This window comes from Mixophyes fleayi, chromosome 5, assembly GCF_038048845.1.
Source record: "Mixophyes fleayi isolate aMixFle1 chromosome 5, aMixFle1.hap1, whole genome shotgun sequence".
Classification (NCBI taxonomy): Eukaryota; Metazoa; Chordata; class Amphibia; order Anura; family Limnodynastidae; genus Mixophyes; species Mixophyes fleayi.
This window is the reverse complement of record NC_134406.1, coordinates 175,929,934-175,957,781: the sequence shown is the minus strand read 5'-3', so window position 1 is coordinate 175,957,781 and position 27,848 is coordinate 175,929,934. Positions and strand designations below refer to the sequence as shown.

Below are 27,848 nucleotides of genomic sequence, written 5' to 3'. Positions count from 1 at the left end.
CAGCAAATTGGTTTAATCCCACAGAAGAGCTACTGTAACACAGACAGGCTAGCCTTTGGCCCACACAAGCATCAATGAGCCTTCATCGGTTGTCCTTCCTTAGAACACTTTTGGTAGGTACTGACCACTGCATACCGGGATCACTCCACCAGAGCTGCCATTTTGAAAGTGCTCTGACCCACAAGTCTAGGCATCACAATTTGACTCGTCAAAGTTGCTCAGATCATTACACTTGTTCATTTTTCCTGCTTCCAACATATCAATGTCAAGAAATCTCTTCACTTGTCAGTGGTTTTAATGTTGTGGCTGATTGGTACACATACACAGATTTATATGTAATCTGCTCTCACCTATGCATCACTTTGATAAAAAATTTAAAAAAATAAAAATTAAAAGCATAAAAGCATTCTCTATTCAAAGGCATCTGATCAAAATTAATGTACCGATTGTGTCCTGCAGATTTACATTATGAAAACAAAGGGTACTACATACTGAGCACTTTTCCTAGCAATATTGTAATAGACAATTTCTACCTGTACATTATTTCTGTTGCATGTGTCTGTTCATCTTTACTGTAAAAGGCAGACTTTATAAACCAAAGTTGAATATTTCTTGTAGTTCAAATTTTTCACTTTGCAGAGGAGTGAAGTTCTGGTGATTTCATTTCTCAGATTTGCTTTTACTCCACGCTCTATGGAATGCTGATTTGCAGTGTATTTGTACACACATTTCTCTGAATTTGTCTATGATTGGAGCAGGTCTGCGGGGTGGTTGTGGTAGAACTAGAAACACTTAAAAATCAGCTCCGCTGCCGTAATGCACAATGAGGCTAATATTATGCAGAACAGTTGAAAAATTTGCTCATCTCTATTTTACATGTATACCTACGGTTTGTAAGTGCAATATGTTCTTTTAATCACCAATTTCTTACCATCCATGTATTTTGTGTTATCAACTCTTTATTATTGGGATTCTTTATGACATGTCTCTTAACATAGCAAAGGGAGAGAAGGCGAAACGTATGTCAGGTTTATGCACGTCACATGATACCTTTGATCATGCGATGCTGGATCCGGAAGTTTGAGGGAGACTGTGTGGCCTTCGGCTGTTTAATATGGGGAACGAATGATTCATTAGTGGGTTTAGAAGTGTGTGAATGTGCTGACTTTTTCTGTGTTTCACCGGCCCATATAGGGAAGAAAAAAAGAAATATAATCAAAAGGATCTGAATCCTAATTGTGAACAATACATGTATGAATGTGTGCCTCTGTTCGGGGAGAATATCCAAGATACTGATGAACTATTTAATTATAGAGCAACATTAGAGAACACATGTGGCACAATTAGCCATAGGATTTAGTACTTATACATTGCCACTTTCATGTACCCAAATGTGATTGATCTGCTAACATTTAACAGATACTGTGAGCAGTTTGTAGATATATTACTGATCTGTAGATATATTACTGAAAGGAAGACGGTGAATATATGAGAATCCGATGTAAGTCAACTTATGCTGCTATTTGTGACAATACGTGTATGAATGTGCGCCTCTGTTCGGGGAGAATATCTATGATACTGATGTACTATTTAACTGTAGAGCAACATTAGGGAACACATATGGCATACATTGTCATATAATTAAGTACTAAAACGTCAGCAGATCAATTACATTTGGGTATATGAAAGTGGCAATCTATAACGGATACTGTGAATAGTCTGTAGACATATCACTTAAAGGAAGACAGTGAATATCTCTGAGTATCCGATCTAAGCCAACTCATGCTTAATATTGATCTTTCCACATATGGAGATGATTCAATTTTCGCTAACACACATCAAACACCAATACTAAAAATTACATTTATATAATACTATATTGGAGACCTTAATAAGAAATGTATGATACTTTCTATAATACTCAAGGATTATAGTAACTCCTTTACATTGTTACCAGACTATAGATATATGAATCATTCTTTCCCCTATATCGATTATTGGACTTTAATTACACAGTCTCGCCTCAGGGTCCATATTTTATACACTATCTTTCTTTGTTACTTTTATTTTAATACAATTCGCCTATCAGTACTTTTTGAGTGCTTTTTAAACGTATTTTCAATAAAAGATCAAAATTTTTAATTACACATGAATAGGACCGGAGTGCTCTTTTGTCCAACCTATTTTTCCCTTTATGTCTCTTAATATATCAGTATGACACATGGAAATGGAAAACTAAGGTTACAGTGCATTTAACAATATTGTTCACTTTATTAAAATTACCCCCATAGTGTTGTCCCTTATCAACACGTACAAAAAATACCCTTTCATAAAAAGTTGGATGTTATTCTCATAAGAGTTAATCAGGCAGACTAAATGATCCTTTAGAATACCTTACATGACCAACACATTATAAATAATGAACACACAGAATCAAAAACACTGGTATTCTCTACAGCCTGCACATTTCCGTACAAATAATTGTAATTTAACAGTTTACCTTTCCAGAGCTCTTTACAGGTTGTTGATGTTCTGGGGAAGACGCATCTTCTTGTAATGGATCCATTAAATCTTGGTCATCCAAGTCAGACACAACTAAAGTACCTGAAAAATACAGAAAAAGTATTTCTGCAGGGTGATAAATATTAAATATAACCTGTTCTATAACTTTAATGGCACTTCAGGAGAAAGTCAAAATGTCGTTTCAAGTACTTTGACTAGAAGATAAATATTTATTTAGGGACTTAAAAACTCAGAAACATATATTTATGCAACTAAGGTGCTAAAGATTTAAATGGAAGGGAAAGATGGTAGATTTTTGTACTTACGTTAAATCTCTTTCTCAGAGTCCATCTGGGAGACACCATGGGGTTGTATGAGGGCACATGGTGGGGATGTATGAGGGCGCATGATTTTGGCACATAAATAGTTAACAACTAAACTTGCTGCTGCTGACTCCTCCCCTCTACAACCAATAGACCTCAGTATCACTAAAGTCCCAAGAAAAGTGTACAACAATACCGCCGCCCGGGAAGAGTGCGCCGTGAGAACCTGAGGCACAGCTCGATACTTACTCACATTAGCATGCTTCATCATGGAAAAGATCCAACGAGCAATGGTTCTCTTGGTGCTTGGCCTTTTACAAGATGAAAAGTACAAAAAGAGTCGGTCCTCGGGCAAGCAGAAGTATTATCCACAGAAAACCTTTAAGGCACAGACAAAGTCCAGATAGACAGAAGGAGGGGGCCTGGACAGAGAAATTCCTTCCCGAAAAGCCGGAACCACCACCTCCTGGTTTATATGAAAACCTGAAACCACCTTCTGCAAAAAGGTAGACACAGCTCCGAGAACTACCTTATCCTCGTGGAACACCAGATAGTGAACTCTACAGTACAAAGCTACTAGCTCCAACACCCATTTTGCAGAAGCAATGGCCTACAAATACACTACCTTCCACGTCAGGAAACGTAGATTGGCGGGTGTGGTAGGATTCATCTGCTGTGAGAACGCTGATAGTGTTGACACAGACGTTAAAATTGCGGTTAATATAACAGCAACAATCTGAAAGTATAGACTGAACATCTAACAGACCTGTTAAGATAGACGTACCATGTAACCGAGAAGTAGTCTTTCCCCTACTTGAAATCAGCGGAAGCTCTAAAATGTGATTTTTATAAATAACTGCAGTTAAAAATATCACCTCCAATGTCACAGCGAAAGACAGGAACTTTCAGAGTCGAATCCACTGGGTCTCCAGATCAAGAGGAGATCCCTACCACTGTCTCAGAAGATCCCACTGGAAGACACGTGAGTGGAACAGGCCATAAGGAAGGGTCTCGAATGTGAACACCATCAATTCCTGGACCCGCATATGCCCAATCGCATGGAAGGGAGCGGATGATCCAAGAGTAGCCGAACTGAGCGAATCATCTGCTCTGGAAGGAAAACTCGCTGGTGAGTGGTGTCCATCAGTAGTCCCAAGAACATCATTCCTTGAGAGGGTTCCAATTTGTAATTTGGATAATTGATTATCCACCCGTGCTGCTCCAGAAAACAGAGTCAGAGTCAGATGCTGGGACAGGAGAGGGCCCCAAGAGGCCTTGATGATTAAATCGTACAGGTATGGAATTATGTTCACAGCCTGGGCATGCAAACCTGCCACCATTACCGCCATAATCTTTGTGAAAACTCTGGAGTGGTGGAAAGACCGAAAGGGAGCGCCTAATACTGAAAGTGGGAGCTGCCTATGGTGAAGCGAAGGGATTTATGTCCCTCCCAAATAGGGACGTGGAGGCAAGCGTCCCAGATGTCTATAGACACCAGGAACTCCTGGGATTTCAACCCTTGGATCCCTGAGTGGACTGCTTCCATACGAAACCTGTCCACCTGAAGATGTAGATTGAGACCTTCAAAGTTTAAGATAGGTCAAAACGACTATTCCTAGATGGGCACCAAAAACAGGTTTGAATAAAACCCTCTGCCCTTTTGAGCATCCGGGACCTGTCAAATGAGCCCAGCAGCAAGAAGAGAAGTGACCAACTGGAGCATCGTACGTCTCTTGATCAGGTCATGAGGCAATGGAGTACAGAAGAATAGCCGAGGAGCGGGTCCAATGAGGTCTACAATATAGCCTTATAGATTATATATTATTACTAAGATCCAAATGTCCCTGGTGGATGCTGCCCACTGATCCTTGAACAATTGTAGGCGACCCCCACCCCCGCAAGGAGAGGGAGGAGTCCCATCATGCAGGAGTCTTGTCCAAGACGCCTCTTGGAAAAGGAATTTCTTTCTTTCTGAGATTGCCTTAACTGCAAATGGTCTGCCTCTAATGGAAGACTGACCCTTCGGGGCCGTGCTTCCACGAAAGGACTGCTGAAAGGAACCAAACCTAGAAATTCTAGGTTTAGGAGAGTTCACCAGCAGAAAGGTACTCTTACCTCCAGTCGTCCGACTTGTCATGTTACCCAATTCTGGGCTGAAAAAGACCGATCTGGAAAGAGGTAAGGCCTCTAAAGATTTCTTGGATTCTCCATCAGCATCCCAGGATCAAAGCCAAAGCGTTCTCCTAGCCGCCACTGCGGATGCAGATACTGAAAAGAAACTGGAAACTACATTCTGAGCCACCTCTTGTCCGACTGCATCCAGGCGGATTCTGCAATCCCAGTGAGCTTCGCCGATTAGGGAAAACAAACCGTTCTGGGCTTACTGCTTTTAAACAACCCTTGCTTAGGAAGATACAGGTCATCCTCAACTCGGTCAAAAGGTTTGACACAACGCCATAACCAAATCCTCAATTCCTTGTCTTCTGGCATTGTCATCCCAGTCACCCAAATGCGTGGAATCTGAATCCTCCACTAATCTGCCTTCCTCTTCAGATGAACCCTCTGATTCTGAAAACAACAAAGTGTGAGAAAGCTGGGAGCGTTTGGCCCTAGGCGCCAAATGACTAGGAGACTCTAAAAACCCATTCAGGCAGTCCAAACGCTTTCCCAGAGGATGACCACGCAGGTTCAGCCTGAATGACATGGAAAGGAGATGGGAAGACAGCGCTGCCTGAACCCTCAGAAGCAACGGGATTAGCCACCAGATTGCTGAGGAGGATCTCGTATTAACATTCCGGCAGTAACCTCTGCTTAGTGGTTGATAAACTGGGCAAGCATAGAAACAGACTATGCCAAAGAGTTCACCCAGGCAGGCACCTCCACGACAGTAGAAGGGCCCACCATCCTGGTGTTCAGCTTCACACAGTGCACAAAAAGCCCCTTGGTCCTGCAGCCCCACAGACAACATAGCAGAGCATTTTGAGCAGGTATAAAATTTAACTCTTGGCCTTCTCAGACATTCTCAGTTCTTTCTTTTTTAAGAAAAAAAAATCAAAAACAATACAGTGAGTGAGAGTTGGCACTTAACTAGTTAACCAAACACCACAAACAGTAGCTCAATTACTTACTTATTCTGACCCTGGCGAATAGCCTCAAAACAGTAATGGTAGACCATGTGTCTAATATGGATATATACACTATATGGACAAAAGTATTTGGCTACACATTAATTATTGAATTGAGGTTTTTTAATCAGACCCGTTGCCAGAGATGTATAAAATCAAGCACCTAGCCATGCAGTCTCCATTTGCAAACATTTGTGATACAAAATGGGTCGTTTTGAAGAGCTCAGTGACAAGCGTGGTACTGCGATAGGATGCCACCTTTGCAATAAGACGGTTCATGAAATTTCATCCCTGATGGATATTCCATGGTTAACTGTAAATGATGGTATTAGAAAGAGGAAGTGTTTAGGAACAACAGCAACTCAGCCACGAAGCGCAAGACAATGTAAAATCACAGAGTGCGTTCAACAACTGCTAATACAAACATATATACACACACACACACAGTGTTTCCCCCTTCTTTGTCTTTTACAACAAGAATTACAGTATCTGCAAGCACCACAGACAAACACAGTAAAACGGTTACTTGTTCTGACCCTGGCCGATGGCCTCCAAAAACAGTAAAAGCAGTGCCTGTGTTAAGGGAAGCATATATGAAAATAAATGTAAGACAGGACCTAGGTGCAGACAGTATACAGAGACCCAATATACCCTAGTCTAAATAGGATATGCTGCCCAGTATAAACTGAATGTTTCACACAGGTTACTAGGCCTTTTTCCTGTCAGGAGAGCCAGGAAAGGGGAGCCATCAGCAGACGGTGCGCACTCCAGTGACAGTGAGGAGTCTGTCTGAGGAACACATTCTGGTGCATAATTCTCCCACTTCTGGGCATACCAGCAGGTATCCCACACTCATCTCCCTGGATAGTTCTGCATCTCCGGGGAACATCCTCTCTTACTTTGCCCGCTCAGAGGCCCGGCTTCTGGCACTCACGATCCACAGTGCAGCCCTTTTAAATGCATTCGATGCTGCTCTTCTGTAACCGAAAGAGATCCACTGTAACCGAAAGAGATCCAAAGTTCCTCTCCGCTTCAGCGGGGGACTTTGTACCTTCCAACATGGCCGCTCCACTGACCGATACCTGCGCTCTCTGCCAAAGACAGCGTCGGACCTGCCAGGAGACTGCAGTGACAGCCACTTAGCGGCACTTAAGGGTCCTCCAGCCTGCACAGCATCAGAGCTATGATGTGTAGGGCAGCACAGTGGTTAAGTGGTTAGTACTTCTGCTTCACAGCACTGGGGTAATGAGTTTGATTACATGGAGTCTGTATGTTCCCCACGTGTTTGCGTGACTTTCCTGCGGGTGCTCCGGTGTTCTCTCATTCCTAAAACATACTAGTAGGTTAATTGGCTGCAAACAAATTCACCCTAGCCTTTGTGTTTGTATGTTAAGGAATTTAGACTGTAAGCTCCAATGGGGCAGGGACTGATGCGACTTCTCTGTACAGCACTGCAGAATTAGTGGCACTACATAAATAGCCGATGGACGAAAACCAGCAGATAAGGTACTGGTAAGGCAAAAATAAATCATTTTAGTGGACCCGGTGACAGGTCTACTTTAAAGTATGACTGTCTGCCTAAAATCCTTCAGTATTAAACACTGCATAATGCTGGATTGACTACTTAATATAATACTATACAAAATCTCTTTTTCTCATAAAAAACCCAGATGCAATAATTTTTTTATAAGTGTTTAAAAAAAACAAAAAAAAAAACAAACAAAAAAAAAAAACATGCCTCCAAATACATCTGGCGGATATCAGGTTGTGGTGAGGAAGGAGCTGGGCACTAAATACATAACTACTTTAGAACTGAAGCTCCTCAGTTTACAATTTGCAAACCCCAAAGGTTTAGGTAACACAAGAACGGCAATTAAAGTCCAAACAGAAAACTGAACACAGAGTAAAAGGGTAGGAGCGCAGTGATCCCCCAAATGGATTCAAAGAAATAATAATTTATTTATATAGTGCCACTATTCCACAGCGCTGTACAGAGAACTCATTCACTTCAGTCCCTGCCCCATTGGAGCTTACATTCTAAATTCCCTAACATGCACACACAAACAGACAGGGAGACTAAGGTCAATTGTGACAGCAGCCAATTAACCTACCAGTATGTTTTTGGACTGTGGGAGGAAACCCACGCAAACACAGGGAGAACATACAAACTCCACACAGATAAGGCCATGATCGGAAATCGAACTCATGACCCCAGAGCATTAAGGCAGAAGTGCTAATCACTAAGCCACTGTGCTGTCCAATGGTTAGTACAAAAGTCCTCTCTTCTCCCACATCATACCTACAGGATGTTCGAAAGCTGCCCTTACGGGAGGGTACGATGAGAGGGAGCAAAACTCGTCATCAACAGCTAGCATCTCTGTCCACATGTTAACCAGATTTTACTGTTTTTATGTGCTTGTGTCTATAGGACCAGGTGGCTGCCTTCTCAGACAATAGCCCTATGATGCTCTGCCCAAGGAACACTCACTGATCTAGTGGAGTGAGCAGAAATACTTTTGGGAAAAGGCTGCCCAAAACTAAAATAAGTCTGCTGAATAGTGAACCTGATGCATTTCGCTATAGTCCGCTTAGAAGCCGGCCAACCTCGCTTCTGTGCGTCATAGAGAACCAGAAGTAGTGTCTAGGTTCATCATTCAGGAGAGTTTTTCTTGGTCACCTGAAGAAAAAGACACCTGAAAGGAGAGAATGCTTATCTCCTGATTAAGGTGGAAACATGACACCACCTTAGGTTGGAACAACGGAGGAGTGTTTGTCGTGAAAATTCAAAAAGGACCCCCAGGACACCCCCGCCCCCCTCCCCAATTCGGAACCCATCTAGCTGAAGAAATAGCTAGAAGGAAAGTCATTTTCAAAGTCAAGTATTCCAATTCACCAGTCTCCAATGGTACAAACTGGGGAAGCTGAAGATCTGACAGAACCAAGTTAAGATATAATGTCGTTGTGGGAGGCAAAAAGAGGAGGCTGGATGGGTAAAACACCATCTGGAACAAATTTTTCTGAAAACACACAGAGAAAGCAGAGGCCTGAACCTTAAGGGAATTAGGCTTAAGTCCGCCATCCAGTCTGTACTGGGGGTAATATTCACTAAACTGCGGGTTTGAAAAAGTGGAGATGTTGCTTATAGCAACCAATCAGATTCTAGTTATTTATTTAGTACATTCTACAAAATTACAGCTAGAATCTAATTGGTTGCTATAGGCAGCATCCCCACTTTTTCAAGTCCACAGTTTAGTAAATATACTCCTTGGAAAAAGAAGACTAAATAACCTGTAAGCAAAGGTACAACGTACTCCCTTTGTGGAGGGGAGATGACATTGGCGTCCATCGTGACCACAGTCCAGACGAGGATGGAAAATGGACAACCCTAGGTCAAATTGTTACTCTCAACAAGCACCTGTGAGTAAGCGCGTCTCTGGGTACAGCAAGATGGATTGAGAATCCTGGACCTCGACCACTTCCTCAAGATATCCAATTGGAATATTAGAATGGAACCTGCAGTACTGAATCATGTCTAAGGTGGAGACCATCTTCCCAATCAATTTCATGAGAAAAACTGACTGGAGAGTCCGGATCTGGTTTTTCAGAAGGAAGACCCTCTGCTTCCTGTTGTTGAAGATTAGAACCAGAAACACCATCCTCCGACTCTGAACTAGTTTGGATTTTTTAATATTTCAAAATCAACCCATGTGATTCCAGTATGTGAGCTGTCCTGTGCAGGTGAATCTGCAGCAAGGGCAACGACTTTGCTTTGGGAAACAGACCATTCAGACCTTACATTGATGATTCCCTGAGATCTCAACAGGGCTACGATAATTGACTCCACAGCAGTAGTAGGTGAGAGGAGAAAAAGTGATGTCGACCAAGAGGGACATATTGGGAGGGACAGCAACACTGGCAGGCGGAAAGATGATGAGCTCGGATTTGGAGATGTTGAGTTTCAGGCAGCACCGTGACATCCAGGTAGTTACAGCAGAGACAGCTAGATACCTGGGTTAGGAAGGCGGGAGAGAGGTTAGTGGAGGAAAGACAGATTTGCATGTCATCAGCATAGAGGTGGTATTGGAGACCAAATGATTGAATAAGTATACCAAGAGAGGTGGTGTAGAGACAGAAGAGCAGAGGGTCAAGGACAAAGCCTTGTGGAACGCCAATTGAAAGGGGAAGACCATTTGCGAAGATCTATGGATCAATGACCAGGCTGAACAGAAGAGGTCTGAATTGAATGTGAGAGTTCTGGACTGTGAATCTGAGTAGACTATGGTATACCTCTCAGATCAGCATACGAAGAGGTGTCCTTGATGTTTATGGCTAAAAATTTGGTGTCCTACATTCAATCTTGAACCCTTCCACTTGTAGCTAGGTGTTCCAGGACTTGAATTTCAAAATGGGATGAAAAGGCTTGTCTGGCTTTGGGACTAGGGATAGACTTGTGCAAAACCACCGAGTCTACTCCTGTTCCAGGATTGGGGTAATCACTCCTGAAAGAGGAGAGGTGATAGTCTTCCGAAGAACCAGCCATCTTGCCTTTTCTTCAAGACGACTGGTGGAAAAATATCTCTTTGGGAGAAGCCCCTAAAGATCAGTGGGTAACAGGTATAATCGAGAGGGGTTATTTTCTAGACCTTAAGGTGAGGCTATTCACATGTACAGGAACAAGAGACTGGCTCCCACAGCAGTCCGAGTGTTTTTCAGAGGGCTTAGTCCTTAGGCGTCTTGCAGCTCCAGACCCAATAAAGGTATTGTACAAAGAGAATAATCTCAAAATCTGAGATATATAGACCCCCAGGCTTCCAGTCAGCAGCAGGAGCCCTTTTTAAAAAGAAAAAGAAAATGAAAAGAAAAGCAAAAAGTCCCAGAAGAGAGAAGCTTCAATCCAGAAAAAGGAAAGTCCCAAGTAAAACAGACCCAGACACAGGACAGTCTTGTGGAATGCAGTTACACAGTTGTAGATCTTCCTGGGGTAAGGGTAAGCTTCTGCTGGGACTTCTCAGAGGGAAACCTGCCAAGGAGGAGAGACCAAAACAGTAGGTTTGTTCTCACTGCAGTCCTAGCGCAATGGAAGCCTCCTGTCTGTAGAACAGGTCCCCGGCAGCTCCCATGCCCATGGTGGCATTAGCCCTATTAAAGAGGTGCCAGCTGACCATATTACCCTGGTATTATACCAGTTAAAATATTTTTTCTGCTCCCCTGGGAGCAGGGGAACAGATAGGTGTGCCTTGCACTCCTGATGGCAGCAGCAATCTTGAAATCGGGTATACCAGTTAGTGTCAAAACATTCTGAATCAAGAAAACACCCTCCAAAAAGCACCCTCCATGGTGGGGGGATTGAGGTAAGAGTTGAGTAGCCGATCTGCACCACCTCCTCAATGACATGTCAGCTCCCGCATGCGATGGAAAAATAATGAATGAAGCGACTGCAACAAAATTCATTCCAAACGCAGGAGTTAAAACTCTTCTGTCAGAAATCTAATACAGAAAAAAGCAAAAGAAAACTTAACAGGGAGCCCTATAAAAACACTAACTCCTGTGGCATTAAAATAAAACTGAAAAGCAGTGGGGTTAGCAGAGGGAAATAGCTTTAATTACTAAGAAGATAACAATGTTGTATCCAGCTCCTGTGCCTTCTCCACAACCCCAAGGTAGCAGTGTCCCCTAGATAGCGTTTAGAAGAAAAATAATGCCAAACAACCATTCTATGAAACACACTCACCTGACGCTTGTTGGACAGAATCCATTGGAGTGAGTAGTGCAGATACACCTGGAAGCTCTAATTCGGAGAATGAGAGACTTTTGGCCATACCCCGCTTTTTTCTGGTCGCTTTTTTAATTGCTGTATATCCAAGAGAAAGGCCCTTAACAAGAAAAGATAAAATAAATCAAGAGATGAAGTGGCAGTTAAGAGTAAGTATATAGAGCACAGTTGTAACATTTTGGACAGTTACTCTACCTGATTATTTACTGCTTTGGTGTTTAGTGGCTTCACTATACACTACTTTTACATGAGGAAAAATTACTTTACATGCAATGTTTTTGTGACATGGCTGTGTGAATTGTAGGTGAGGGTTGGGTTACCTGGAGGCAGGGTTCATTTGTCAATATTTATTATTTTACAGTGAACCTGATAGACTACCTATCTGATAGTAATAGTCATGCCAGGACCAGATTTGTGTCTCCCATGTTCCCCTGGATTTCCATCCTCTTATGGATTGTCCTTGTAACATTATAAAAGTCTACCTCTTAAAATATAGAAGTCAGGCAAAAATAAAAATATGCAACAATCACAAGTAGAAGAGCAAAAACAGCAGGGTTGCTAGCCACAGTACTGGAACAATAAGTGTCACTCACAGTCCAGAAATGGATGGAGGTGTGCAGCCTGACATCTTGCCCATAACGTTTCTAAACATAACAATTCAGCATGGTATTGCAAATGTTGATGTTTATAATCAGCTATATGCGTAGAGGGATTCAATGCGTAAACTACCTTCTTGGATGTGGTGTAAGCTTGACGAACATTACAGACTAGTATACAGCAAATGGAATAAAATACATACTTTCTTTGTGTCTTTCAGCTCTTCATCACTACTTTCCCAACATAATGGCAGCACTGAAAGAAAAACAAAATCCAGCAAATATAAAGCCACTGTTATACACTTAAATATTAGGCTTCTTAACTTCCACATTTATCCAATACTTACTGTAGGCTTGCATCAATGTCATGAAGGTAAAACAATGCGCTAGAAAAAATTATGCAGTTTCTTGAAACAGAAGATTAGCCCATGAAGTATTTATTGTCAATCAATTCATTTGTATTGTCATGGTGCCTTTTAGCGAGCCGTTTTTAATAGAAGTGAGTGCCATGTGGTAAGTATTCACAGGCCACCCATAATTAAACGTAAAAGAGCATAGGCTGGTACACACTCGCAATTTTTGACAATACAAAAGTAGATCAGCAGAAAACCCCAATACCTTTCAGTTTACTTTTAGGCTTCTTGCGGCTATAGTCTGCAGATATTCTGGAGGATCTCTTTTGATGTTCCGGGATCCAGATCTTTTCATTTTGGATGGCATCGCTGACTTCATCACTTTGAGAAGAAATCATCTCTCTGTAGGTTATGACCTGCAAGAGGAGGAATTTGGCGAGTATTGATTATGACTATTAAAAGCAATATTAACACCCACAGATCACAATATAAAAAAAGGAAGTGTAAACAAAGGTTTTTCTTTTTTACTTCATTATAATAAATTTATTAAAATATAAAAAGGTATTTCAGTTGTAAATTCCCCCTCAATGTTTTTTAAACCAAGAAAAAATGCAAAACAAGACAATAGTGTAAGAAATGCATCCTGTTAAATATATTCAAGATTCATACATATCACATTAAATAACAGAAAATACAAATTAAAACCCTACAAAGTTACTTCACAGAGCTTATGATTGCATAGTTGATCGCCACATCCCCAAAAATTATATCAATAGCAACAGAGCACATATTCAGCTGAAAATAACTGTATTCACAGGGAAGTATGGATAGGCAAGGAAGATCTAGAGCAGAGTTTTGTTGGATCAGATTTAGGGCAGGCAGGATGCAAATGGGGAAATGGCAGCCAAGTTGTCTAAGCCAGGACCGCAGCACACTAGAAAATTTATTGTGGCTTTCTCAATACTGTAAATCCCTTTCGAGGACAGTTTCCAAAGGGCTCCAAGTATATGACCACTTGTTAGTAACTGTTTCATGGGCATGCACAGGCGCCGGTGAGTTCCACTGCTGGATCTATTTGCCGCTAAAGTTGCTTGTTTCCTCGTAGCTGTGGTCTGGTGACAGAGACGGTCTAGGATAGGTGGTGGCGTGAGGAGTCTTTGGTCCTCTAATCCGGGTGCTTCTTGTAGTTTATCCAACGTGTTTTGTCCGTGGACTTAATCAGTGATATCCCTGACTAAGTCCACCACCGGCTCTCCCACCAGACCACAGCTACAAGAAAAAAACAAGCAACTTAGCGGCGAATAGATCCAGAAGTGGAACGCACCGGCGCCTGTGCGCTCCACTCACAAGCCGGAAGTTCGCCATTTGGAAAGCACAGTGAGTTCCAACTGCCGAAACAGGAAACCGCTCGGCCATAGCTACATTTTTTCCCCTATCTCGGAAGCAAGGAGAGAGAAGGCCTCCTCCTTAACCTCACCAGCATCAGCCTACTAAGGCATTTACCATAATTGCTCGTATAAGAGCAAACTATAAGAGCACCTTCAAACTTATTACAGCCCCATATCCACGATAATGCCAAGGCACCGCACTATCGTTCACCCATCCAGTTTGCCTCATATTTAGAACCACAAACACCTATATTACAAATTGTTAGTGCCATCCTACTGAATTTTAGGAATTCTTTTATCCTCCTACTCATGCCCTAAATTTTCTAAAAAACAGGATATTACACCTATAATTATCCCTTAAGAACTGACACATTGCCTAGCCCCCAGGACAACAACACATACAGGCCAAAATTTTATATTTAAACCCTAACAGCAGGGAAATAAAACCCAGAGCTATAAACATTACCCCAAACACTAGAATATCCTCAGAGCCATAAACCAGAGCGAGTATGCGCTCACCCCAATAACAAGGCTATAAACACAGAGCTATAAACGTTACCACCAACACCATATAATTCATAGAGCTATAAACTAGCGCTCTCAGCAATTAGCGGTAAACAAAACCACGCACAATATACACCGCATCAGAGCTATAAACAAAGCAAAAGAGCTATAGCATTTAAAACTGCAAAATAAGCTATAAACATCTGCTAAACTTGCTAGCACTTAAGTATATTGTCTGCACCGCTTCAATTGCAATTCTCTACCCCCCTCCTTTTCTTCTCCTCCCACACCCCTCATCTCTCCACTAAAGGGACCATAGGTTGCGCCACGGCAGAAACAACGACACAGAAAACGACAACCACGGGAATTGGAACGCCTGGAGAATCCATAACGGCAGCAACAACCACTAGGACACACAAATCAAGCGCAGGCAGCCAAGGTAAACCCATTAAAAAAGGGTCTCCGCCACCCACGTTATAGTTGTCATGGTGTCTGTGGTCCGCATTGCAACTGGGTGACAGCTTTCATATTTGCTTCCTCTTGCAAAGGAACTACTAGTAGTCTTCTACCCATACGGCACCTTTTATTTTAGAAGATGCCGTATGGGTAGATGAAAAGAAACCTTGTGAGGATTTTTTTATCTACCCATACGGCACCTTTTCAAATAAAAGATGAAAGACATGCTGCACCACGAGTGGTTTCCGCTTTTATCTCCTCTCTTACATGCACACCATGCTATTGAGGACGATGGAGGGAGAAGCGGAACGCAGGTGTGACTAAATCACTGTGCTTCAGGTGCAACACCTAATCGAACTTAGATATCCACTGGAAAGGGGGCACATCAATATAATATCTGGACAATATACCACATTCCATTTATCTCACAAGCCACCAATTGTGCTACATGGACACTAGTAGCAGTACTTTATAAAAATGAGTAATTGTAAATATTTTTTTATACATTTTAAACGGTTTATATAATTGATGTAGTATTACATAAGATAAACATTGAGGGGGGGGGTTTCGTTTTTTCACTCAGAGGTAACTAAAAGCAGATTCACAACCCCTTTTACGTCACTCCCCTCCCTTTTGCGCCCAATCATACATACACACTATATATATATATATATATATATATATATATATATATATATATATATATATATATATATATATACACACATACACACACACATATATACATACATATATACACATATATATATATATATATACACATATATACATATACACATATATACACACACACATATATATATATACACACATATATATATATATACACACATATATATATATACACATATATATATACATACACACACACACACACACACACACACAATCAGTTTCCAATTAAAACAATTGCCTGGATAGATGTGTTCTTCAGAATTATGCTTACAATTGAAGGCTAGGTACACACTAGTGTTTTTAGCAGATCATTGGGTCAATTGGACTATAACTGACCGTTTTGTCTGATATCACATAAATGTGTACAGTGAAACAATGACCCATGGTCGTTCCAAAGCACAAGAAATAGCTAATCGAGATTTTCAAACTAACTCGAAAATCTCAATCAGCAATGGAACGTTGTACCAATCCTGCAGTGTGTACAAACTCACAACGAATTGTCCAACATTCTGTTGATCACACCTCCAACAGCAACGCCTCTGGGCGTGTATATTTAAATTTATGGTATTGTCTGTCCGTCTTCCACGTGGTGTATCAAAATGGCAATAGTATTCTTTTAATGGAGAAGCAATACTAAACCTGTTTTATGTGCTCCAAATGTCATTTATGTTTTCCTGTGTGCAAGTGTAAATGTATTGCGAACACACGTAAAAGTATATAGTCTCCTTAAACTTTCGTTTGTTTAACTGATGGAACAAACATCTTAATCTGCTAAAAAAAAAAAAAAAAAAAAAACTTCTGCAGTAATTATAATTATTTTAACATTTAATCTAGCTATAGGCTTCAAACATTACTTTCTCATACATGTGAAACAAGTCCTGGTAATTTTTGAACGTTTACTTGATATCATTAATGTTTGCCCTTAATTCTTTAAAATACTTTTTCCATCAACGGAAGTTATTTAAATATTGTTGCGTGTGCCCTCCTTCTGAACTTTCGTTGGATATAAAGATATATCCACCTATACGATTTAAGGAAAAATATTTTAATTAAGTTTAATGATTAAACTTAACACAACATCATTTTTACCAGTGGGACTACTATCATTTGCTCACCTTGGACACTAACTGAAATCAATTTATGCTGATGTCCCTCCTGAGTCTTTTTTTTTCCTTTTTAAAATATAAAAAGGTAAAGGGTATACCTTACGTTTTGTAACCTTTTTAACGTTCTTTAATTACCTTATTTCTATTCCTCTTTTATTGCCCCAATTCCGATCACAGTAATTTCTTCTTTTATAGTTGCTATATCATCTTCCATTTTACCTTGAGTAGCTATGCAGCACACTTCACTTATTTTTATTTCTGTAAATAAATATCAAACTTACTAATCATACTAATCATTATTGTTACCGTTGATTGTTACAGTTTACCAACTAGTTGTAGAAAGTATAACTACTTTTAATACGCACTTTTTTTTTTAAAATTTTCGCTGATTCTCTTGAGACTACTTTGCGCCTTATTCCAAGTCGAATAATTGGAAGAAGTCGCTCTAAATGAATGAATATTGATTGTAATATTTTTCCGTGCGACTACTCAGTACGCCACATCATACCAGGGTAGATATGCAATTGCACAGGTAAACAGCAAATACACTTTCATTTGCACCTACACTTGTAAATAGTTCACTTTTAATAAAGTTCCAATGCACATCATTATATTAGTAAGACAATGTAAATTTATCTTCATATAAAATAACCTTTAAAAGGGTATTTATGGTTCAGGTCCTAAGAAAATATGATTATAAAAAAAATCACTATAAATCTCTCTCTCAGATTCCATCTGGGGGACATTGCCATCATAGGTTGTAGGTGGGGAGCGAGGGAGTTGGCACTTAACTAGTGAACTTGTTAATGTAAACATGCTGACAGACCCATTCCCCTCTGCAACCCCCCTGTAGCTCCTCAGTGTAATTCTAAAGCCCAATGGAAGGGGAGTCAACCAACCAGAGACCACACAGCAGAAGAGAAGAAGGATGGGGTAGCCGTCCAGCATAGCTGTTTCGCCGAGACCCCATTCTACCGGCCCAAGAAGCTCCCACCGACCAGGTAGAATGGGCAGTAATGGGACTGGGCACAGGCCGATTCGCATTGGTGTAAGCATACTTATTTGTTGAAATAAGCCATCTAATAATGCTCTGCTTGGAAACAGGACAATCACGTTTATGGGGATCATATAAACACAAAAAGAGAGTCTGAAACGCCTAATGCCCAAGGCCCGAAGAACATAAATGCATAGTGCCCTGATCACATCCAAGTACTCAATCTGGTTATCCCCAGAGAGAGTAGAAGGCTCCTGAAAAACTGGAACTACAATTTCTTGGTTTAAGTGAAACCCAGATACTATTTTTGGTTCAAAGGACTGAACAGTGCAGTCTCATGGAAAATAAAGTATGGTTCTCTGCATGAAAGAGTCCCAAGCACAGACACTCTGGTTTTTCTGATAGCAATTGCTTCGGATTAAAGGTCCATAAACTGCAAAGGTTCAAAAAGGTGTATTAAGCATGGTAAACACCGAATTTAGATCCCATGGAGCAGTGGGGCGGCATACAGTGGGGCTGAATGTGCAATACCCCCTGCAAGAAGGTCCTTATGTCTGGCATGTCCGACAAACTCAACTGAAAATAAACTGAAGGGCAGAGACCTGAACTTTCAGGGATCTTAATTGGAGCCTCATTTCAAGTCCATGCTGGAGAAAAGCCAGAAGACTGGGGAGGTTAAATGACGCAGTGTGGCGGACCCTGCTCTCACACCACCTAATGTAGGTTCACCAAATCATGTAGTAAATGCAAGCAAAAACAGGTTTTGTAGCCCGCAAAACGGTGTTCACCACCCTGGAAGAGAACCCCTTTGACCGCCAAAGGCTGGCATCAATAGCCATGCAGTTAAAGCCATCCGAGGCAGGTCTAGATGTTGAAAGGGGCCTTGAAGGAGACTGACATGACATGAATAGAATGTCTGCATGTCAGACCCTGCGCATCCAATCTGGCGCCACCAGTATAACTGGCAGCCGTAGCCCTGGCCTGACCCGCCAGAGAACATGAGTAAGAACTGGGATTGGGAGGGGGGATAGGTAGCTCAACCCAAATTCCCAGCGCATTGTCATGACATTAGCATCTACCACCAAAGTATCCCTGGCCCTTGAGTAGAACCTTAGAACCTGACGGTTGTGCCTTGACGCCATGAGGTCCAGATGTGGAAGACCCCACCTGGGAACTAGCATCTGGAAGACTTCCGGATGGAGAGACCACTTCCCTGGCATTACAGCGTGGCAAGTTACATAGTCTGCCTCCCAGTTTAGCACACCTGGGAAGAGTACTGTAGAAAGTGAGGGAACGAACAGTTCCGCACTTTCCAGGATCTGAGTTGCCACCTGCATTGCCTTGGCACTCGTTCTTCAATCTGACAATGCCATTGCAGTGGCATATGTCGACAAGCAAACAGACTCGGAAGCCGTTTAGAAAAGCCTGAGCTCTCTTCAGCAATATCAACATGGCCTTCAGTTCCAGGATGTTTATTTGAAGGGAAGCCTCCCTTTCCATCCAACAGGCCCTGGAGATGAAAATTAAGGGCCACTGCCCCCCAGCACTGAAGGCTGTCGTCCATCGTGACAATGAACAGAGGACCATGATGCAAAAGATCTGCCTACAAGCAAGTGATTCTGGACCATCCAGCACTGAAAGATCGAGCTTTGTCTTCTTGAAGGAATTTTTTTTGTTCTCTGCTGTTCATGATGAGATCCAGGAATTTCATCCTCTGGCAAGGGATCAACTGGCTTGTTTAGATTTATGATCCAGCCATGGGACTCCAAACACCCTGATGGTGAGGTGCAGATGCTAACGTAACAGGTGTTCGAATGCGGGCTTGATAAGAAGGTCCTCCAGGTAAGCCACTATTTTGACCACCCTGGACCGAAGATTTTTTTGAACACTTTGGGTGCTGGAAAAAGAATAAAATGAATAGTGGGAAGTTCCCACCGTGAAGCGAAGTAGAGATGGATGTCCCTCCCTTATTGGGATGTGCAAGCAGGAATCCCGAATATCTATGGACGCCAGATATTCTTCCAGTTCCAGTCCATATAGATGATCCCGCCGAAAGAAGCGCATCAATGCATTTTAACATCGCTTGCCTTCTTGTGGGATTGAGCGGCAAGGAGGTGTGAACAAACAGCTTAATTCAATAGATTGATTATGTTGCCCCTTGCCATTATCCCCTAAATCCATCGATCTGGAGATGCTATCCACTGCTCCCTGAATAACCACCTGCACACCCCCCCCCCCCCTAACTCCCACAGCCGCGAGGAGAGGTGGATGAGAGACAGGTTGCTGTTTTTTTCCACAAGACTTGCCACTCCCAAGCTGCAGGAAAAGACAACCTTCCTCTATGGGAATGTCCTCTGTACCCAAAAGGTCTCTCTCTCCTCGCCTGACCTCTATTGGAGGAGCCCCCCTGAAAAGGCTGGCGTCATGAACTGAACCCTGGTACCCGTGTTTTCGGTACATTTACTAGGAGGAATGTGCTTTTCCCACCAGTCGCTTGAGAAATGATGTCAAGCTCTGGCTTAGATCCTGGAAAGCCGATGCAAAGTCAAAATGTTCCCTAGAGGCCCTTCCATATTCTGGCTCTGTACTTTTCGGGCCAGAGAGTCCGCTTGGCTGCCACCGCTGAAGCAGACGCAGTGGATGATATTGAGGCTAGGCTGCATTCTGAGCAGCCTCGTACAAGTAGCCCAACGGCTCTTTGAGGTACAGAGCAAGGGGAAGCAGGGTCGAATCCTGTAGTCCTGCAGCGAGTTGGTCAGCCCATGTTTCCATGCCCCTGGTAACCCATGCCGAAGACAACATGAGTTTAAATGAGGCTCCCACTGCCACAGTTGGATTTTTAAAAATCCTTTCACTTTCCAGTCAGTAGCGTCCTGAAGTGAGGATATGCCCGGAAATGGCAGAGTGGTGTGGCGCACAAGTAATGCCACCGAAGTGTCCACCCTTGGTACTAGCTCCCAACAGACGTCATCTGACTAAGGGATACAAGGCCACAAACCTCCTAGGAACTACTACCTTGAAGTCAGGCTGTGACCAACCTGCTTCTGCATTTTCCCTCAACTCTGTAGGAGGAACAGACGATGCGTCTCTGGTTTTTTAAAAAGACCCTGATCCGCTGCTGTGGACTCATCTATGTCTAAGAGATCCAAGGTCTGTCTAACTTTTGCCAGGGCCAGATCCACAATGCCCCGATTTCTGCGAGATTCATCAAGATCAATGACTAATGGGGAGTCTGTTTCGTAAGGTATTTCCCCATCCTCTTCAGATGATATTTCTGAATCAGAGACTGCAAGAAGAGGATGACCTGTCCTTTGCCGTTTGAACAGATTTTTGGACTCTCCGAGACCACCTATGTCCAGAAAAAGTCTATCTATGCTCCTAACCAAGGATGTGGACCATGCAGGTTCACCTAGAGGCCCCTCCCTTGGGGAGCAAGAGAAGCTGAAGGGCCAGCTGGTCCTAAATCTGCATTGTCACTGACTGGTTGTGGAAGTACCGCTGTAAAGGGTGCCCCCGCTACATCGGTAGGAGAACCCGCAGACAGCGCAGCAATCTCTGCCTGTCGGACGAGTAGCTGCACCAGATTGCCCACCGACTGTAGCAGTGATATTGCCTACACCGGATCTTTTGCTAACAGTGGATTACTACCCTGGCTCTGTGCAGCCTGTGGCCCTACCTCGCAGTATACGCAGAGCGCACCTGGGTCCTGCTGTACATTTGGCAATTTTACCTTGCATTTGGAGCAAGTAAAGTATTCTGTTTTAGGTGCTTTTCCTTTTTCAGTCATTTTGAGAGGAAAAGCAATTACAGACAAGAATAATACAGAGAGAGCTGTCAGTGAGAGCCTGTGGGCTCTTACCTGAAGACAGTTCCTACACTGCCTGCATTTTTTGTACAGTGTGCAGATTCTAACCGCACACTTAAGCAGGCTGTGAACCTATTTCTAAATAAAAACAAGTAAAATAATGAAATAAAAGAAAAAGCCTTACTAATTTTCACTTGTCAGTAAGAAGTAAACTTAACTCATTGGGCACTTAATCTACACGAGGAGCTACAGGGGGGGGGTTACAGAGGGGAGAGCTCTGTCAGCATGTTTATATTAACAAGTTAACTAGTTAAGTGTCAACTCCCATGCTCCCCATGGAAGTGTGCGCCGCGGCGCTGTCACAGGGGTGCCGTGGCCAGGAAGAAAAAAAACAAAAACAAACTTACCAATCTGGCGGCACCTGTGACCCAGCAGCCTTCTCCCTCCTCACTGAATGTCGGGCATGACGTCATCACGTCCGACATGTTCAGTGTGAAGCAGAAGCAGAGAGGAGGATGCTGGGTCCCAGGCACCGCCGGATTGGTAGGAAGACAGAAGAAATAGAAGAAAGAAGGCCAAGTATGGCAAGTAAAGAAAGGAGAGGGAAAATGGTGATAACGAACAGCAATGCAGGGGCAAAAGAATGAAGGAGGGTACAGAGTGTGATGATTTGCTAACACAGCCACCAATCCTGAATCCAGTGCGCTGCGCACTGTATTGGTTATACTTTATTGTATTTTGTTATATTTTGCTATTAAATCACTTGGGCGTTGAAACCACAATCGCATCAGACAATCTTTATTGGCGATGATAGAAATGGACATAACATAAGTTGGACCACCTTTTTTTGAACATGGAACTTTGTTTTTTTTATTAAGAGAGAGTTTATTTATAAGCAGATTTAAGAGTTTCTGCATTATTCGTTACTTTCAGTGATTAATTTTTCAGTATTCTTGCTTTTGACAGTCGTAAGCATGCTAGTCCAGCACTCTCACCATCATCTCCATCTGGCTCATTGGCTCGGTTCTTTAAGGTCTTCCAATATCATCTCTTCTCCATCTCCATCCCCCTCCACTCCTCCATCACTTCTGTCACCTGTCTTTCAGCTTTTCATCAGTACGTACTTTATAGCATGAGGCTTCCAGTAGTTTTTGCTTTGGGAGGTGTATGTAAATATGACAAGACATGTGTTATGTTTTTTTAGGAAAACTTTTAAATGGCATCTGAAAAATGTGTAGAGCTCATGAAGGACTTCATTGAGGCCTACAGATCCCATCCCTGCTTGTGAAAAACTTATTCCAAACAGTACTTCAAGAGCCAGAAGAGGAGCTTGGCTTTGGATGAAATGATAAAAAAGTGTGCCTTCCCCACTATGCCAGGGCAACTGTAGAGTGGAATATTAAAATACAAATAACAAAAAAACAAAAACAAGGTATATGTGAGTAAAATGCAATGTAAATTGCATTGCCTCTACTACTCATGAATGCTGCACCTTGTTAAGTGCAGCCGTTAGCCAGCTATAGTAGAGATGTAGGAAATGCTAGAAATAGTGTGAGGCAGATCGTATATGTCTACGAGTATGGAGACACCCGTAAAATTTAGGTATGATAAGCCCACTATTGCCCTGCTGAGATAGGAGCTAGAGATAGATCAGAAAAATGCTATTGGTAATCAGAATCCTCCATAAATGATCCCATTAATAGAGAGTGCTCATCTGAATCAGCGGTAATCAAAGTGAGCAGACGGGTAGGAATAGACTCCCCGTGATCGCGGGTATATGTGAAATGACCTGCCTACATCTAAAGCTGGGAAGCGATCAAAGGGAGATAGTTAAAGGCTAAATGGTGGAGTAGTGAGGCAAAACACCAACGCGCGTTTCGCTCTCTGGCTTTTTCAAGGCTGCAGCGGGGAACCGAATGACAGCTCTTTTGTAGTGAAAATAGTAGGCGTGTTAGATGACGCAATCCTGAATAGTCCAATCAAAGTTGGAGGGTGGGTTTACCCTTTGATTGACATGAAATTCGGCCAGTAAGGGAATTATATCGTTTATCATTATTAGAGTTGATATGATCATTAGTGTATACCATCCTCGTGGATGTAAATAGGCAGCACAATCTCATAAATAATATTATAGAGATCGCGTAGCCCCAAAGAAGCACTAATACTATATATCCAAATGAATTGTGTGATAAGAGTATGCGATGTATTCTCAGAGAGAACTAAACATTGTTAGTAGTTACCTGTCATGATGGAACATATCTTATGCTCCCAGCCAAGAAATGTATGCACCGTCATGAATAATACTGGGTTAAAACTAGTACATTGTGATGAACATGTCAAATGACATAATCCTATGTGGTTCAATCGAGGTGGGAGGGTGAGTTCACCCTTGATTGTCATGCGATTTGACCAGTATGGCAAATATATCATCATAAAAGTTTGCATGATCTTAAAAAATGAACCCTCCTCATAAATCTAAACATAACGATCTCTCGATTATTGTCATTAAGATCGCATAATCCCAGGAAAAAACTGTGTTATATATTCAATGGACTAGATGATCAATATATATACTTTATCCTCAGACAGCGCTCAGCGCCGTATGTGGCTACCTGTAGAAATGGGATATCTATTATTCCCAACCACAATATATATCATCCTAAATAATATTAGGTTTGAAATAATATATTAATGAGTCCATTAGTATTTATGGGGTATACGAAATAATTGGTAAATAAAGAAAATAAATGGAATTAATATTCCTAAGTTAAATAAATCATATTAATATATATGAGGAGGGTCCATAGATTATCAAAAGTCATAGTTTTTACTCCAATAGACGGTAATAACATACAATATCCATTGTAATGAGTGAATAAACATTCCCCCCCAGGAGGAGAGTAATGTAACAGATGTTCGGGACTTCAGAACAGGGTTGATGGTATATTAGTAAAGATATTTGTTTTTACAGTTAAAACGAGGATTTAATTACAGAAAGGTCATATAACTGTTAGTCATTCAGTCCTTTAGGGACCATGCTTCCCATTAGGAAGATTTTTCTAGTTTCCCTTTTAAGTAGTTCTTTTTGGATGTCGCCACCTCGTATTCCCATTTTAATTTTCTCCATGGCATAGACTTTGATAAATTTCGGATCGCTACTGTGATGGAGCATAAAATGTTTTGCAACCGTGGTGAGAGTTTTGAAATTTCCATGGTCCCTAACGCTATTCTTGATATTATATACATGTTCAGATATGTGTTTCTTGAGGGGCCGTGTTGTCATCCCAATATAAATTTTTGGGCAGGGGCATGAAAGACAATAGATGACCCCAGAGGAGCTACAATTAAGAAAATCCTCTATTTGCCATGTCTTTCCAAAATGATCTTGGTAAGTTTTAGTGGGGACCATGTATGAAACATGTCTTACACGTGCCACATTTGAAGAAACCTTTCGGTCTCTCCACAATTGTATTCTTCTTTTGTAAGTGGCTGTGAACAAATCGGTCTTTCAAATTCCTGGCTCTTCTCCAACTGAAAGAGATAGTCTCATCAAGATTGTTCTCTAAATCTCTATCAGTAAGCAATAGGTGCCAGTGTTTCTGAAAGACAGCTTTGATTTCTTTCCATTGGTTACAAAAGGTGCCAACCATCCTGATCTTGGAATCTTTAATACCTAAATTTCTTGAAGGGTATACAAGGGACTCCCTACTCCGTTCTGACAGATATTTTAGCTTCTTTTAGCATTCTGTTGCTATATCCTCTGTTTCTTAATCTCATAGTAAGTTCATCAGCGCTCTCCTTATATGTGATAGTATCAGAACAATTTCGTTTAACTCTCAGGTATTCACCTTTAGGGATTCCCTTAATGACAGGTGGGAAGTGTGCACTATTGTTGTGTAAAATGGTGATTGTAGCAGTCTTTTTTCTGAAAATATCTGTAGTTAAAGTTCCTCATTGGTTTTACTAATGGTTAAATCCAAGAAATTGATCGATGAACTGATCTCTGATGGGAGTTTGGCTAACGTCTGCACTTAACAAGGTGCAGCATTCATGAGTAGTAGAGGCAATGCAATTTACATGGCATTTTAACTCACATACACCTTGTTTTGTTTTTTTGTTATTTGTATTTTAATATTTCGCTCTTGTCCTATCAAATATTTTAATGCATACCTAATAAAATAATTTTTTTTATTTACCTACTGATCTAAGGAGTGCCCCTCCGATACACTTCTTTCTCTTCTTTTGTTCTAACTAATTATCATGTGTTGGGAGCACCCCCTGGGAGTCTCTCTCCTAGGTTATATATTACATTTTACATATAGGTCATATTATATTACTGGTGCGGTCTTGATTCTTTTGTGTTTCCAACTGTAGAGTGGGTCAAGGGGAAGATCCAGAACCTGAGGACTGTCTTCAAAAAAGAATTTAAGACTGAGGCCTTCAAAAAAAATCAGGGACAGAGGCTGAGGATATTTATGTGTCCAAGTTGTGGTATTTTGATCTCCTGCATTGCACAAGTAATGAAGAAATAGCAAGACAGTCTACCTGCAACATGGAGATGGACAGTAGTACCACACCTGAAGTTATTAAACAGACGAAATAATGGTAAGTGGCACAGTAAGTAGAAAACATACAATATTGTTAATAAATTTGTTTTGTTTACATTTACCTGAAAATTAAGTTTATAAACAAATATTCATTGTGAAGGCATATACATTACAAAATGTCATTCTGCCAGGACACTGCACAGTCACCAATAAAGTATTCCAAATAAGCCTCCCTGTTTACCTTTGCCATGTTGTAAAAATTCTGCCTGGAAGACTCCAGTGGTGTCAACCCCACAACTTCTACAGCGCTCTCCATATTGCTAGGTCCACTGCGCACACCGTGGCTTTTACTCCTATGAAACTTATATAGGACACACCATCACCACCTTGTCTACTTTGTCTAGGCGCAGACTTAGGGCGGAATGGAAAACTCTAAATCTGTTGCTCAATATACCAAAAAATATTTTCCACAACTCACCTGGCTCCTAAAAATCTATAATTAAATATACTCCTCTCTGATGTGAGGTATCTTTGGGGATGAGGTTTTAATACATTGGGGTGCAGCACAAAGGCTTCATCAATTACAAAAACAAAATGTATGGTTGCCATCTATGAGACCGCCACAATTGGGGCAATTCCAAAGTGGTTCAAACTCTTGCACAATAAGTTTCCATTCTTCTACCGTCGTAGGAAACTGCAAGAAGACTGGTGTAATGTTAAAACAATACATGCACGTACTGTCATACTACCTAATCTACTTTCTGCTTTAAAAACACAGCCAGTTGTCTTATCCAAAGGATTTATTGCTGTGGCAGAGCAATTTGGGACAACGCCACATGTCACCCAGCTGACGGTAGAAATGTGCTTCACTGGCTGTCTACTGACAGTGGTAAAACCACCCAACCACAAGGGGAGCAAAGTGGCAGGAGGTGAAAGAAAAAGGGCCATGAGCAAAGTTACTCTCTTACGCGAAAAACGATAGCGTATGAGAACCAGTTAATGTTAAAAGAACCAGATACATTTGATTTGCTTAAAGCAACACTACCAACCCCCCCCCCTCCCAAATAGATGCGAATTTATATGAAACGCTTGGCTTGTGACAAATTATAGGTAACAGAGGTTGAATCTCTCACAAAAGACACAATATTGACTGAAACACTACACACACAGGAACAAGGCCAACCCAAACTCATACCTTTCGCCCACTCCACAGGCAATATCCCATAATGGGAGGCCAAGCTTATTAACCCTCCTACCTACAGGTCTTCAACACATATTGGAAGCACAAGTCTGCTTCAGTACACAGGGAGTTCCGTCCATTGGAAAACAGTGAACATTTACATTATGAATTACTGTGACACTTGTGGTTTTTTTGTGGTTTTTATTAAGAATGATTTTATATTTTTTTTATATGCCCTATTTAAAGTTAAAATATTCGTTTTGCTTTCCTTTCTTCAGCCCATCTCTGGTCTGCACACCAGAGAGTTCTCATACCCCTCTAGACACAAATAAATTTTTGCCCTCAAATATTAGTTCCACTTTTCCATCTCTGTGCAGAGACGGGTTCCATATCCAGACAGCATATAGGCCAAAAGCAGCACTATACATCTACTGTATTGGGTACTGTATATTTGCTTTGTGCGGTCTTTAATATGTTTACTTTCCGGTTTAATTAAAAAA

The 27,848-nt window shown here is 41.5% G+C and overlaps 1 protein-coding gene across 2 annotated transcripts in view; it reads right to left on the bottom strand.

Annotated features, from left to right (window-relative positions):
• Positions 1-27,848, bottom strand: part of LOC142157776 (synaptonemal complex protein 2-like) — a 195,751-nt gene that overhangs the window by 37,931 nt on the left and 129,972 nt on the right. For both annotated transcript variants that reach the window (XM_075211319.1, XM_075211320.1), the window contains exons 21-24: positions 12,938-13,088; positions 12,523-12,575; positions 11,682-11,823; positions 2,501-2,604 (exon numbers count right to left, since the gene is read on the bottom strand). In XM_075211319.1, coding sequence (XP_075067420.1) covers positions 2,501-2,604; positions 11,682-11,823; positions 12,523-12,575; positions 12,938-13,088 — 450 coding nt within the window. The remainder of the gene's footprint in view (positions 1-2,500; positions 2,605-11,681; positions 11,824-12,522; positions 12,576-12,937; positions 13,089-27,848) is intronic.